The following is a 15,238-nucleotide window of genomic DNA, read 5'->3' on the forward strand; positions in this document are numbered from 1 at the left end:
CTGGTTGTTAAATAGAACACTGGTGCCTCTACTATATGGCCTATAAGCAAACAAGACTATGAGTGAGGAGACTTCTCTACAGTAATCAGGAATTTGTTGTTTTTCTTTTTCTTTCGGAAGGCATGACCCGCCCTACGCTACCTGGCTAGCCCTCATTGCCTTCGTTGGTTGGATTGTGTAGGCTGAGACACGTGGAGTGAGATTGGTTAGGGTTAGGATAAGAATATCATCGTAAGCCAATGCCCAGGAAAAACAAAATGTGCCCCTGGGGCAGATTCCCCGCAAAATCAGACGAAACGACTTACGGCACGAAGACCAGAAGAGCAGACGTTTGAGTTCTCAAAGGCAAACTTTGGCAGTAAGAAGTATGTTAGCCAGTTAAAAGGAAGCAGGAGGAGATTTTTCCCTTTGACGTTATATTTTGTGGTTATGGCTGATACTGTGGCAGGATCAGCAAAGAGAAAAAAGAAAAGAATTGAAGAAAGAAAGCAGTAAAGAACGGATCTTTCATGTGGTGGCCGCCAAAATCAACACAAAATGAAGGTTCCTTGTTGCTTTAACAATGGATTAAAGAACTATGTGCATGTGAAAGGCGTTATCATCATCTGACTCTGTATTTCCCCTCGGCTACAATACATTTTTAACGTGTTTCATTTTATTGTTTGGGTTTTATGGCCTCTCTCACAGCTCCCATAGTGCCTTTTTCGACCACAGCAGAAGCTTTCAAGCGGAAAAGCTCGAAAAAAAACCTCCACTACCTGCACAGACTAGATAAAAGATTAACAGGTGAACACAATGGAGCATTTAGCAGTTAAAGTGCCAGATATTTCCCTTAGGAGATGGTGGAGACCAAAAACAGAGCGAGAAGAGCACTTCAATTTGATGGATGGTAAGAAACACGACTCGAAAAAATTTGAAAAGGCCTGTTTCACCAATGTGCATCTATGCTGAACAATGTACTTGTCCTGCAGCCAGATGTGGTGCACACAGGCATCGTGTTGGATGAACTCTAGAGAAAGTCTATCGATGAGTAGACACTTGTTCATGATATTGATTCTGATTCATCTCTGCTGTGTAGAGGAGGCCGTTAACCAGGTAGCTATATCCGGATGTGGATCCAAAATCGAGCCACAAGAGGACACATGCTATTTTTAGGCACACGCCAACAGCTGAGCACAGGCAGCAGGGACATCTCAAAGAAATGGTGTTGAAATCTTAGCATCTTATCTTATTTCTTTTAGCTCTTTAGATCTCAGGGAAGAATGGTCGTCAGATGGATCAAGACCAACCGCATTTAACAACTGATTGTAAAAAAAGACAACATAATTAGCCACTGTTGTTGATATAAAACAATGTAGTGCTGTTCATCATTATGGTACATTGAGCCAAATTATCCAAAAGCAAGCTGTATGACCATCCACTTTGATTAAAGGATCACTTCCCCCACTATACATGTACACATACAATAAAGAGGAAAATGAAACAGACTAGGGGTAAGTGAGAACATGTATTTTTGACCCTTTAACAGGAAATGTGTGGGTTTGTTTCACATTAAAAATCTATCAGGGAAGGAAATGATCCCTGTGGCATTCAACCCTGGAGGCGTTTAATGTGAAGCATCGGTTCAGGAAGTGCAAATTACAACAAGAGCAGATCAGAAAAAAGGGTAGGCGTATTATTTAAACATGATTACATATACGCATAACTGTATATTGTTTCATTTTATTTCATTCCATTCTATTCTGATTTAATTATTTGCATATATATTCGATGTGTGTGTAGCATGAAGGAGCTACAACTTACATTTCAATGTGCAATCCTGTGTTGTAAAATGAAAAATAAATAAACCTTGTAGAATACGAAAGTATTATACGTAGAACACTACAATAACACTTCAGTGACTGTCAAGAACTACTGCTTTGTGCTAACAGATTTAGGTGATATACAGAGGTGGAAAAAGTATTCACAATACACACCTTACAACAGAGGTGGAAAAAGTGGAAAAACCCCCCAGGGTAAAATTACTCCACTGCAAGTAAAAGTCCTGCATTCAAAGCCTTACAAGTAGAACTAGAGATGTATTATGTAATTTAAATATCACAGTAAAAGCAGGCAGCAGAATTATTGGATTACGTACTGTGTGAGCGGCATTTCATGTTGTAGCATGTCAAAATGTAGCTAATTTTTAACTACGTTTTATACTGTTGAGCAATCTTACAATTAATCTATAATTAATCCATAATGCATCATATTTACTCAAATATTTTGTCCATAAAAAAGTACAATATTTGTCAAGATGTAGTGAAGTGAAGCATGAAGTTGCATAAAATGGAACACAGGTACCTTAAAATTATACTTAGGTTTTGTGTTATCAAAGATGAAACGATTGTCGTGGGAAACAACAAAACTATTGTATTACACCGTGTCAGATCTTTTTAGAGAAAAACTGCATTTATTAAAAGACATTAGCAAAATTGTAGAATAATTGGGTTTTAGAAGTATAATAATGTTTAAGATTACTGATTTTATTAGAGATGATTCACTTAAGGTTGCAGCCTACATATTAACTTATTATTATAGTTATAGTCCTTCTGTAAACATTGGTGTAAAATAAGTTTATAACTGACTAATTAGATAACTACTTATGTATTTATGCAAAAATGCTAAATATCTCCTTTATTTAGCTTCTCAAAATGTGATGATTTGCTGTATTTGTTCTTAATAATTTAAATGTATTTTTAATCCATTTAAAAAATTAAAAAACTTTTACTACTTTAAGTATATTTTCCTGACGATACTTAAATTTGATACATCATAGGCTTTTCTTTTTTTGATAACTGTCCCGATTTAGCTGGTTAGAGGATACCAAAGCTAACAAAGTGGCCCACCTTGTCAGCCTGTTAATGGAGACCACCTGTGTTTTGGGGGATTTACCTGCACATACAATGAGCATAAGAGCAGCGTTTTGTTATCGAGCAAGGCTAGGCTAAATGATGGGGGGTGCTGCTATCAGGTGCAAGGAAGCGGAGAGCAAACTAACAGGCTGGAGATTAACTAATCTAATAACAATCTTCATTTTACGTTTTGTTTCTCTACTTTCTTTTCTTTTAACGCGCCAGTAAGCACCCGTTTCTGGTGTTCTCCTGTGGTGCTGTGAGGGCCGGCGGGGCCTGCGGGCTCTTACAGCCCGGAACATTTTTTTTCTTGTCTCTCTCTCTCTTCAACACGTCTTCTTACTCAATCTATAACCGGCTGCTTATTTCCCCTCCATCAACAGGAAGAAGGGGGAAAGAAACAGCCTGCTCTAGCCTACAATTAATATTTCATGCATGTAATAATTCTTAATTAATTCCTGATTCGCCTCGCACTGTTATGTAACTATCCACCCCCCACCGTGTAACAGATAACAGATGATTTCATTACAAGCTATCATCAGTATCGCTACCAGGAAAAGGAAGAAAAGGTGCATTAATACCTTGCGCAGCAGATTCACTCCCCGAGTCATTTTTGAAGCCGGTTTGGTCCCATGAAGAAAATGTCCCAGCTCGGGTTTATAGGATGTGATTATCAAGTCGCTCTCTACAAAAACCGACTGAAGAATAGTCACTAACTCCCTCTTTCCTCCATCCTCAACACAGAAAAAGGCATCGAGCAGTCAGCCTCCACCCCTCAGATGGGAGAGAGACAAAGGAGAACACTGAGAGAGAGAGAGAGAGAGAGAGAGAGAGAGAGAGAGAGAGAGAGAGAGAGAGAGAGAGAGAGGAGGGGGAGAGAGAGAGAGAGAGGGAGGCGGAGACATGTGTGGTGGCAAGACAGAATACAGTGTACAGTATACTTACTGTTATTATTCCTGTTTATTACAAGCAGGCAGTGCTGGAAAGTAACTAAGTACTTTTACTCAAGTGCAATTTTGTGGTACTTATACTTTCATTTAAAGGCAGGGTTGGTAATCTTCTTCAAAAACATTTTTTATATCATTATATTCTGACAACACTCAATAAATGAAATGCTCCAAAAAAAAAATTAAAAAAAATCCAGTATCTGTGGAAGGACTGTAATGAGTCCATTTGGCCCGAATTAAAGGGTCGGACAACCTGTCAGCTTGTATTCTCATTGCTTAACAGCTGTGAGTATTTACAATAGCCATGTTCTTTGTTTACATTCATAATTATATGTTTACGTTCATTGTGATAATTGTGTGGGCGTGGCTTTGGAGGAAGGCCTAAAAGGACGGGCTGTCGGTGCTGCCGACTTGGCGACTTTCTTGCTAGATTTAGCAGCTTTTGGAGCTGGTGCTGCTGACTACTGTAATTATAAAAGAGTCGGCAGCACTGGTCTGGGTTTTCCAGTTGGATGATTTTTATTTTTAATCCAGCGTACTCTTGCTAGTTTCTCAAGATTACCAACCCTGCCTTTAAGGGTGCAGACTGTGTTGGAGCTCTCCATGGTGCTGATCTCCAGTTCACACCAGTGGGAACCTCCAGCCATTAACTTAACATGCCTATCTATTGACTTCACCTGTTAGTTAGTACATTTTATTAAGCTTTATTAGTTTAAGAAGTCTCGTTGAGATCAAGACCTATGGTAAAAGAGACAGCAGTTAGTATAGTTACCACAAATGTACTTACAACTTTGTGGCTATTCGTTCAGTAGTTTTTAGTTGAGAGCCGTGTTATAGCTAAAAATATCAGTAAGTGGAACCAGCATGGTCTTTTAGATGAAAACTATTTGAATTTTTAGTTTTTGAGCACAAATTTCAATGTTAGTTTTGTAGGAAAATCTGCTTTCTGATCAAATAAAATGCTTGGTAACGATGGACAGTATCGATCACATTTTCATTGAGAGCGTGGATCTGAGTAGGAACGCCAAACTTTCAAACTTAAAGTTTGATGCTAATATTTTTGAGCTTTTTTTCTAAGTAAGATTTTGAAAGCAGAACTTTTACTTGTATCAGAGTATTTCTACATGGTGGTGTTACTGCTTTTACTTTAGTAAAATATTGTATTTCCATCACTGCTTCTTGTACTTCCTTCAAACTTCTGGTCTTTAGTGCCGACCGACGTTTTAAGGTAATTTCATTGATTGATTTTCAGCTCCCTCTGGTTATTTCACAGTAAAAACCTGTAAAAAGAGTTCCAGATGCTTTTATAAATAAAAGGACACATCGTAAAAGCATTTAACAGTTATTTTTTACTTTTACCATAAATAATAAAAATGACATTTCTTTTTCACTGCAAACAAACTAAACCCAAATAATACAGTGGAACGATAGCTTCCTAGAAGCTAACAGAAACAGATAAATAACAATATAAAACGATTGCAAACATAACAGTGCAAACAATGATTAGCTGTGTTGCATCTCTCCTGCATTTATCTGTTAGAAGTACAACAAAATAAGCATGTTATAAATGTACTTGTTGCTTTCTATCGTTGTTTGTCAGATACTTTCACTTGAGGTAAAATAAAATCATATATCGGTTACAATCACAAAGTGCTCGACTTCATTATCAAGTACAGTAGGAAATAACATTTAACTTAAAGGTGGAATGAAGCTGACAAAGAATAAAAACTATTGATTCTCTCTGTGACAGTGACTATAATAAATATTATACAGAAACAACGAACTAATATGTAAACGGCTGTATTTTAGATTAGTGTGCAAAAACTTCAGCTACCTTCAATCTCCGGCAACTTTGAGCAAAACGTGTAAAATGTGAAGACCGACAAAATGGATACCACCTGAACATTTCTCACATCTTTAAAAACAAGCTCCTCAGGAGGCTGCGTAATTAAAATATACTCTGTTTATCCAAAAGGGAACAGGTTAAACAGTTAATCTGCATCCTGAAACTAAATTTATTCCTAAAAAATACAGATTTGACTTCAGACTTTACTTACTTACAATATTCAATATTTACTACAAGGTCATTTCTTTGCTCTGGAAATGTGGTGAGACCAATCACGTACAAATCCAGGTTAGGGCAAAGCTGGGGAAACGTTAAGGTATTAAATTTAAAAAATAATCATAAAGGACAATGGGCAGGATTGACTTTTAAATTAGATTAACGGTCATGGGACCCACTTCTGATCTCATCTCAGGCTTTAGAGTTCTTGCAGCTTCACTCCTTCGTCAATGTGTCCACAACTGGATATGTTCAGCCAAAGAACTCCAACAAACAGTCTTTGTAGTTTTTACACATGCAAGTTGGAAATAGAAAAAATAAATTTGAAGTCTAAAAAGACACTTTTTGGGTCGAGGTTCTGTGCCTTAAAGGACTACGTAATATTTGTAAGAGGAAATGTATTTTCTCCTACAAATGAAAAGTGCTTTAGCTAAATATGCACTACTGTGCTGGACTCTGTGTGCAACCAAAACCCGTCTGAAACGTACCCTTAATATCATAATTTAATGTTAGACCTTTGAATAGTAACTTAAAGGAATAGTGCACCCAAAAGCAGCCTGAAGCGCATAAAGCAATCACCTCCCTAACTCTCATTGGTCCAAGAAATAGTTTATTATCGAATTAAGGAGCGCCTGAAAAAAATAAAAGCATATCAGTGCAAACAGACTTTGACAGAATCTGTCCAAAAGAAAGCAAAAAAGGGTATTAATCGTCCCGTGCAGCATTTCCGAGGAGGATAATCTAAAAAAATGCTTTGTTTACAAACATCATAGCAAAAATAGTTTTGTTTGGATTTCCGTGAGCCCACGAAAGGATACAAGACTTTGATTAAGCTGCACAGGAAGTTTCTGAAAGTAACCTTTTTTGTGCCGTCTGTCGTTCTGTAGGTGATAAGCCTCCATTGTTCCTAAACGTTATTCAATGGAAAATGTATTTCTGGGACCATAGAGAGCCGAAGGAAGGTGACGAGTACGATAATGTATGATGTTTTGGGTGAACAATTACTTTAAGGATAGAAATAGGGTAGGATGTACATTTTTACACCTGTTTCATGTCTTTCTCATAATTATTGGTTGTGGTCAGAAGTGATGTCACAAGGTCCTGGAGTACACCTTTACATCACTGCATCAAGGGGAGAAGTTAAACCAAAGGAGGTCAGCAAAAACAGGACTTTTAAGTGTTGTTATGTTACTCTGTAAAGTAGTAGTATTGCTTTGGTATTTACACTCAGTTACCAGTTAATTAGACCGATTTAAATCAAATGAATGAAGTCTAAAACAACAGTCCTGCAGTAAATCCCCCTTCATTAAGTTTTAGTTGAAGCTGTTTTGAATTAAAGATGTAATACAGGACTGTTGTATTAGACTGCATTATAGGTGCCCTTAATAAACTAGCAGCTGAGCTTAATTTGTGTTATTCATTTTGAAAATAAAATAAAAATATGTTGGGGGAACAGAATACTTATATGTCGAAGCATGATTTAAAGGGTCACATTTTAAAGACATCAGCACAAAATATTGGCAACTTCAATACAAAAACCAATATCGGTCGAGTTGTAGTAAAAAGGGGAACATCCATCCTTTTGCGTTTTGGTCCCATCGGCCCCGACCGCCTCCCTCCATACTTCACCACCACGTGATCTTGAACTCGTAGATGGGCCTCTTGCAGTAGTAATGGTTGATGAGGTGCTTGTCACAGACGCCGATGCACTGCTGCTCGGCAGTGATGCCGCGCTCGTCCAGGTCACTGACGATGCAGTGCAGCAGGTCGTAAACGTCCGCCACCGCCTCCCAGGGTCCGAAGGAAACGTCCACCTCGCAGTGGTGCTCGAAGAGCTTGGCCTCGCTGTCCGAGCGCTCGAAGCGCAGAGAGTTAAAAAGAGGACGCTCGTACGGCGTGATGGGCATCTCCTCCTTGTAGACGCAGATCTTCAGCTTGGCAAAGCGTGCCTTCTTCTGCATGGCCCTCAGTTTGGCAATTTCCACAATACGCTCCAGATTGTCTGGAATGAAAACAGTTAAATAATAATGACATGTTAAAAAGACTCATTCGTGTTTTTATGCTGCTCAGCAAACAATGTGTTTTGTTTGCACATAAATCAAACCTCGTCTTAATCACACCATGATATCCTTATCTAGTTGTAATTTTCCTGACTTACATAAAATTGTAGAAATATGTAAAACATGTGTAAACAGAGCAAAGTCTGTTTATTATGTACTGTAGCTGTGAGCCACCCACCTACAAACCAAATCTGTGTTTGCATAATCAGTGTGGAGCTCTCTCTTGTGTTTCATTTTGAATGAATGAATGAATTTATATGAATTATGCATCATTATCATTCCCCTTACACTGTATGTGGACTACTCTCTTCAGACCACTTACCATCAGTTTGTTGTCATGGTATTTTGCATGTTGGTTCTCTCTACATCATCGTCTCTGTATTAAGAACTCAATTGAATCTTTTGAGTTTAAGCTATTTTTTTACGCTACAAATGCTGAAAGCTGATTCAGATTTGACAGTTTTTGGTGGAGTCACCACTCTTTGTCCATTTATTTTAATTATCACTAGGAATTCTGAATTTATGTTCCCCGCGTGTGTATATCTAGACTTTAATTGGACTGTATTAGGCCTATGAGACCATAGGAGCAGACACACAGACATGATAGACATTATTTTCAGACTAAGTGTGACGTACATCTTCCGAGGATATCATTATCTCCGACATCCATCCCGAGTGAACATCGCTGTAAAAGACGCTCCTCATAACTGCAGAACTTGCTTGAGAATCATCGTGTTTTTAAGTTTTATTCAGTATCAAAGTCATTAGAGACACAGCGATCGTTTATCAGCTGATCGGCCGTGACAGCTGACCGGCCAATTAGTCTCATATATAGGATTTATTTTAATGTAGTTTCACGTCACACACAGTAACGTCACAGCCCCACTTTGAAATAATTATCCTCAGCCTTTAACATTAACACCCATCATCCTTCATCCTGTGAGGGAGACAGACTCCAGGTACCTCGGTAGTAGGGCATCAGGTCAAGGAAAGCCTGCCGAACTTTCTCCCCGGTGAGCGGCTGCGTGTCCTCCAGGCTGTCCAGCAGCGGGCCGAGGGCGTAGTACTGAGCCTCTCTGTGCACCGCTCGCACCCGGTCCCTGTGAGGAAGCTCGCCTTCTCGCAAGAAGTTCAGGATGTCCCTTTAAATGGAAACAAATCCCGTTCAGACTATGTTCCTACCCGATGAATCCGACTCTGCTCTGATGTCGTTTATACCAAAACACTACTGTTGAAACGTTTGTAATCTCCTGCCACAAAAGCTTGATTGGGTCCAGACAGATGTCTGAGAGGACTACTTTGTATTGATGAATGAACTTTCATGCTTTTAGGTTGTCGAAAGTCCTCTTTACAACAGATCGCTGTACAATGGTTCAACCAGAGAGACGAATGCTTCATTTCCACTGCACGGTTCGGTTCAACTCGACTCTCTTTTGGTATCAGGGGCTTTCCTGTGTTTCCTTTTTCATGGATCGCTGTTAGTTCCGGGTATCGGAAACTTAGCATCAAAATGTGTGCCGATTTATATAGAACAGGTTCCTGTTTCAGGCTCAAGTGCACAATAATGCAGCCGGTAGCATGCTGGAATTAACAGGCAACGTGTCGCTTTAGCAAAACTCGTCTTTAAACTTATAAAACACAATAAAAGTAGGTTAGTTCAGGGTTAGCACGACTGGAATATCAGATGACCATACTGACAATTTTTGTATCTCTGTTAATGCAGTAACATACTCGGCCAATGAAGCAGATGTTCTGCTTCATTGCAGCAGAACCTGGAGGGCTTGTAAACATTGAGGATAAAATTAATGCAGAAAAATAGAGAACTCCTGGAGGAGAAAAAAAAGCTGCTGCAGTGTTTAACACAACAGCAACTTGGAAGATTTATTTTCCAGCAAAGACAATAGCCACAAAAACACAAGGTTGGCTTTAAAGACCAGTGTTTATGCCCCACATGAAAAGGCTTCTTCTGAGTGTCTGGGTTTTAGTACTTTGTATCGCTACATAACTCCCCTATCTCATTCTGCTAGCTCCTTGTGTATAAATCTTTCATACAAACCCCCCTCGCTCAGACACATTCATACAGAACTGACCTCACCTCAACTTCCTGCTTACATAAGTCATACGCCTTGACTCAGCTTCTTATCACGTTCATATTTAAAGCGATTTGCTTTTGCCTTTCAGCAACACTAGCGGCCCACTTTAGTCCAGACTTAAATATCTTATAAAACGCTGCACAGACGATGACGCCTACTGACCGTGGTGATCCTCTGACTTTTCCTCTAGCGCCACCATGAGCTTGACGTTTGATGGTTTTGAGTGAACCGTCGACAACTATTGGATGGATCATTGCCATGAAACTTGGTCCAGACGTTCATGTTCCCTCAGGATGAATTGTAATCACTTTGGACATCTCTTAAAGCTAGGGTGGGCAGTGGTTTTAAAAATAAATGTTGTTCTGGTTACATCCCGACAGCAATCAATAAATCAAATGCTCTGACAAAAGAAGTCCTGTATCTACGCAGCCATTACAGCCAGATGTCAATTTCAGTTAATGTACAATTAAATGTCATATTATACATTATTGTCTGTTCATCTCTGCACTTCATGTTAATTGTTCTGTGTTGCAGGCTTTATGTCTACGATGAGATAAGAGAGACTTGAGTGTCATCCATCTGTATTCAGTAGAGTACACATAGTGGTTCTCCTGGTCTACAAAAACAAGGAACAATGCAACATTCAAACTACACAACAGATGCAAAGTACAATAACAAGATGCAAACATGCGGTGCAATAGGCAAATTAGAAAAGTATAAATACAAATGAGAGATAAAGAAAAGTATAAATGTAAATGAGTGTATACAAATGTGTGTAAACAGTAGCAGTTTGTGGGCTGAGGAAATCTACTGTTATTAAAAATAAGCTTTCCTCTCAGTTAAATAGGATTTGTTTAGGCTGGAGTCTCAGTGGTAAAAGTTTAGAACAAAAAGTTTAGTTTAAGTACAAATCTGTGTGAAGACCGTCAGTTGCTGAGGGAGACAATGCACACGGCTCAATACTATTAATTAGCTGCACCTTTGTTTTCGTTTGCCAGTTTCCGCTGGCTATCCAACCCCTTACCAATGCAGAATAACACCACATTTTGTAACTATCCGGTGCAGGCATATCAGCAAACAAGCACAGAACTAGATATGTAAAAGAGTTTACAGCACTAACAGAAGTCAGAGAGGCTCATGGATACCTGTCAGAAACTAATGAGCTGCCATCTACGGCTTTAAGAAACCCTTTCAGATTGAGAGTGAGCTTTTAGTATGCTCAGCTTTCTCTCGGTTGCCATTTACAGACCTCACAATCTCCAAAGTTTTTCTGACACACTCATAAGAAAATATTATGAACAGGTAAATACATGTGTACACTACCGTTGAAAAAGTTTGGAATCAGCAATTATATTGATCTTTTTCTCCTTTTCTTTAATAATGTCTATTTTTACTAGAGATAAAAAAAAATAACAACAGTATAATTCAGACACCAAATGTATTATTTGGAATAGTTTGGGCCCGAAAAGAAGAAGAATTAAATGTCTCAAACATTGGGTTTTGAATGTGTTTCCCATGATGATTATTGAACCGAAACAGTGCAATCGGGCTCTAAATATTGAGTCCGTCTGCTTTTCTTTGGGCCACCTGCAGTCTGCTTAGTGGTGAGATTGAAGAGGGTTAAACTGGGATTTGTCAGTATGGTCAGCTGATATTCCAGCAGTGCTAACCCTGGACTAACCTACTTGTATTGGGAAGTTGAAAGAGTTTTGCTAAAGCAACACGTTGCCTGTTAATATTCCAGCTTCTACTTTTAAAGAGGGCCTTCTACAACTCAACAGCATGAAAGACCTTTTGAACATATAGAGAAGTCCTGTCATCCATCTGACTGTACAGTAAGGTCGATTGAATCAATAGCATAATCCACTGTTCATATACACGCAGTGCGACTCACGCAAAATATGTCCCGTCCCGGTCGATGAAGTAGCGTCCCTCGGCATCACGTGGGATGTGGTGACGCCCGCTGAACATGGCGGCCAACATGGTGTCCTCGTATCGCCGCAGTGTGGACAGGCGGGTGGTGAAGTACGTGCCCCCAACGTTCAGAGAGATGACCTCTGGAAACTAGAGAAAATATGGAAATAAAAGTGAGACTGTAATGTTTGTTACACACCATAAAAAAAAACAAGAAGACATAAAAGCGCTACCCAAACAAATTTATTATGTTACATATTTCGCTAGAGAAGTTATGGGAAAAATACGCCTATTTTACAACAAACAAATACCTACAAGAAGGATCTTAACTGCTGACTATGTTAGTAAGGACAGAGAATCTTGTGCACAGGTGTATTTAATAAAGTATTCTTTTATTAATGGTTAACGAGGTAAATGTGAAGATTAATCGTGATTTAAGGTGATATCGCAGGTCTGTTATACAACCACACCACACATATTTAAACAGTTTGAAAGGTGTGTGGTCCGAGGACAGTTTTGTGTTTTTTAATTTGTTTTGTTTTAGGATATGAAGACTTTAAATTTGCCTATAAAGTAGACTGGTGTATGTTTAGTGGACTTTAAAGACTTGATGCTTTTAAAACATGCAGAACTGTGGTGGTTAAATGTATTAATTCTTAGCCTGTATATAGCCTCCATAAAAGCAACTCAAAGATAAAATGTACAAACATTAAAATAAATGTACAGTGTAAGAAAATGATTTGCTTCATTTTTCTTAGTATTTTTTAGGTAATATATGTCTATTTCACCTATACAAGTAAGTAAAGGTGTACTTTTAGAACATGTTCTTGAAATATATGTTATATATTTGGTTCCTCCTTGTATACTGACTGGTACTGAATTATAGGAGTTAATTGATATATGTCTACTCGGACCTACACTAGGTTTAAAGTAGTATCTAGTTGATCATCAGACCAATTTAAGTTATATATTATTATACAAATATCTGTGATTGCCCTCTCTTTGGCTTTACTGTCAGACCACAGAAGTAAGAGGATTGTTTCGCTGCATCACGTGGTGGCTCGTTACCTCGAGTCATGTGACACACCTGACAGCCAATCACGACAGGGCCCAGCCGGCTCACCCGACCTCTGACCCCTGTATAAATAGCCATATGACAGTAAATACCTGGCTGCGAAATTATGTTTTGTGCATAGTTAAAACAGTCATATGGAAACTTAAATATAGTGTATTTGTACTTTCTCTATTTGTAATATTTGTGTGGTGTTGTGGAAAACAGCTTTTTTTTTTTTTTTTTTTTAGGTACTTTATTTGAGTATTTTCATTTACTGCTACATTATACTGTTACTTCTACTGCAGTACATCTCAGATACGTCACACTCTACTGCACTTATTACAGGTTTTAGATTATTAATACAAATATATATATAAATAAACGGTGTAGGCTATTATTATAATTAAGATTGATTGTTTCCCTTGCTACCAGCTAGTATATATATATATTTGTATCAGAGTAATTTCTACTTCTTCCACTGGTGTTTAAGTACCGTGTTTGTGTGCCCGGTTGAACGTGATTTTTACCCCGGTATAACAGTCCGGTATAGCGGCCTGTCCTACCTCCTGCTCCGGCGTGTTGAGCGAGGAGCGGAGCGGCTTCTTGCTGAGGGCGAAGCTCGGCGCTGGGGAGGCCGGCTTTCGGAAGTCCTCCTCCGCAGCGGAGTCCGAGCTTGACATGGCAGCATCGCCCGGTTTCTCGGTGTCCCCCGCGGCCGAGAATACCACCATCACTCTGGGTAGAGGCAGCGTCCGTCTCTCCTGAATGAACCGCCTCACCCGCGTAGTGGTGGCTGCAGGCAGCGGGCTGAAGGACAGAGCCTGGCGGCCGTTGGAACCGTTGGAAGCGTTGGAAGCGCTCGAGCCATTCTGCTGCATGCGCGCGTTCGAGCCAACTGTCGGGCGGCGGCACCGAAAAAATCAGGGCAGGGATGACAGCAGCACGAGCCACAGCGCTGCGACTCTTTAATAATATTAATAATAAAAACAACAACAACAACAACTCCAGAGGGTGGAGCGCGAGCAGCTGCAGGAACCAAACAACCCCGCCTTCACAGCGGACATTCCGCTTTCAGTAATTTAAAATTAAAGAACTACAAGGTCCATCGTGTTTTTGGGTTCGCAGTCTAAACTGGACTCTTCTGGGCCTATCCGTGCTGTGGGTGTGCTACGTGCCCGTGCTGTCAGCAGTCATCGCTCATACGTGCTGTGACGTCATCACGTCAGAGTGCGCTCTTGGACCGCGTGGGATTAAAATCCACTACGAGATGAAATAAAAAAATAAATGAATGTTGATGATATATGATGATGTGTTAGTATAGATTAAACCAGCAGTATAGTTGAAATTAGCTCCACCTTTAACAGCTTCAACATTAAATTGATCAACATATGAATGAATCAATATTTATAATCAAGTAATTTATTGTACATTATTCTGAAATGGGCCATACTGCATAATGGAGACTATTTATTTTAGTACTATAAGTATATTTTGATCATAATAGTTCTGTAATGTAACTTTTCTGAATACTTCTTTCACGTTGCTATATGGGGTCTGTGGAGGGTCATGGTAGCTGATTGGTCAGACGGTTTCGTTGAGCAATGCTCGAGTCCATGACAATGTCTTCAACAAATCATACAGCATTTTATAGAGCCTACAGATTATTGTGTTTCACATTATTTTTCATAAATTAACTAGATTAGCAGCAAACTGTTTTTACAGTACAATTTAAAAACATTTATATATATTTACATTTATTTCAATACTTTAAGCACATTTTTCCATTATACGTATATTTGTAACAGTATTTTTTAGAAAGAGGTATTGCTATTTCGTCCACCACTGCGAATAACAACATCTGCAGAGCAACATTGGTCCCTTTAAAAACATCACTAAAGAGCTCGGAATGAATCAGATGAAAAAAACAGTACAAGCAGTTGAACCAGAGTGACATTTTCTTGCCCACTCATCTGACCACACACAGATTGTATAGATCGTCTCCGTCTTGAGTTTGACGGATGTGGCGAGTTGTTGAATGAGGAAGAACAGTTTGCGCTGCTGCTATTGTCTGAAGAATGAAGGCAGCCGGACCACTGAAAGCTTATCGGAAATCTGTCATTTGAGTGAGTTAAAGCATCATATTTGATGTCTAATATTATCTTAAAATGTGTGTGTTTGACCTGAGTACTTATGCCTGTAATTCCTATACTTGAA

General features: G+C 39.1%; 1 protein-coding gene across 1 annotated transcript; it reads right to left on the bottom strand.

Annotated features, from left to right (window-relative positions):
• Nucleotides 1-5,167: 5,167 nt before the first annotated feature.
• Nucleotides 5,168-14,367, bottom strand: kctd7 (potassium channel tetramerization domain containing 7). The gene is made up of 4 exons (XM_076102649.1): nt 13,588-14,367; nt 11,951-12,120; nt 8,927-9,105; nt 5,168-7,905 (listed from the first exon to the last, which is right to left on the bottom strand). The coding sequence occupies exons 1-4, from the start codon at nt 13,900-13,902 to the stop codon at nt 7,529-7,531; spliced, it is 1,041 nt and encodes a 346-aa protein (XP_075958764.1). The 5' UTR covers nt 13,903-14,367; the 3' UTR covers nt 5,168-7,528.
• Nucleotides 14,368-15,238: the final 871 nt, after the last annotated feature.

This window comes from Anarhichas minor, unplaced genomic scaffold (assembly GCF_050575085.1).
Source record: "Anarhichas minor isolate MPS153535 unplaced genomic scaffold, ASM5057508v1 ptg000027l, whole genome shotgun sequence".
Taxonomy (NCBI): domain Eukaryota; kingdom Metazoa; phylum Chordata; class Actinopteri; order Perciformes; family Anarhichadidae; genus Anarhichas; species Anarhichas minor.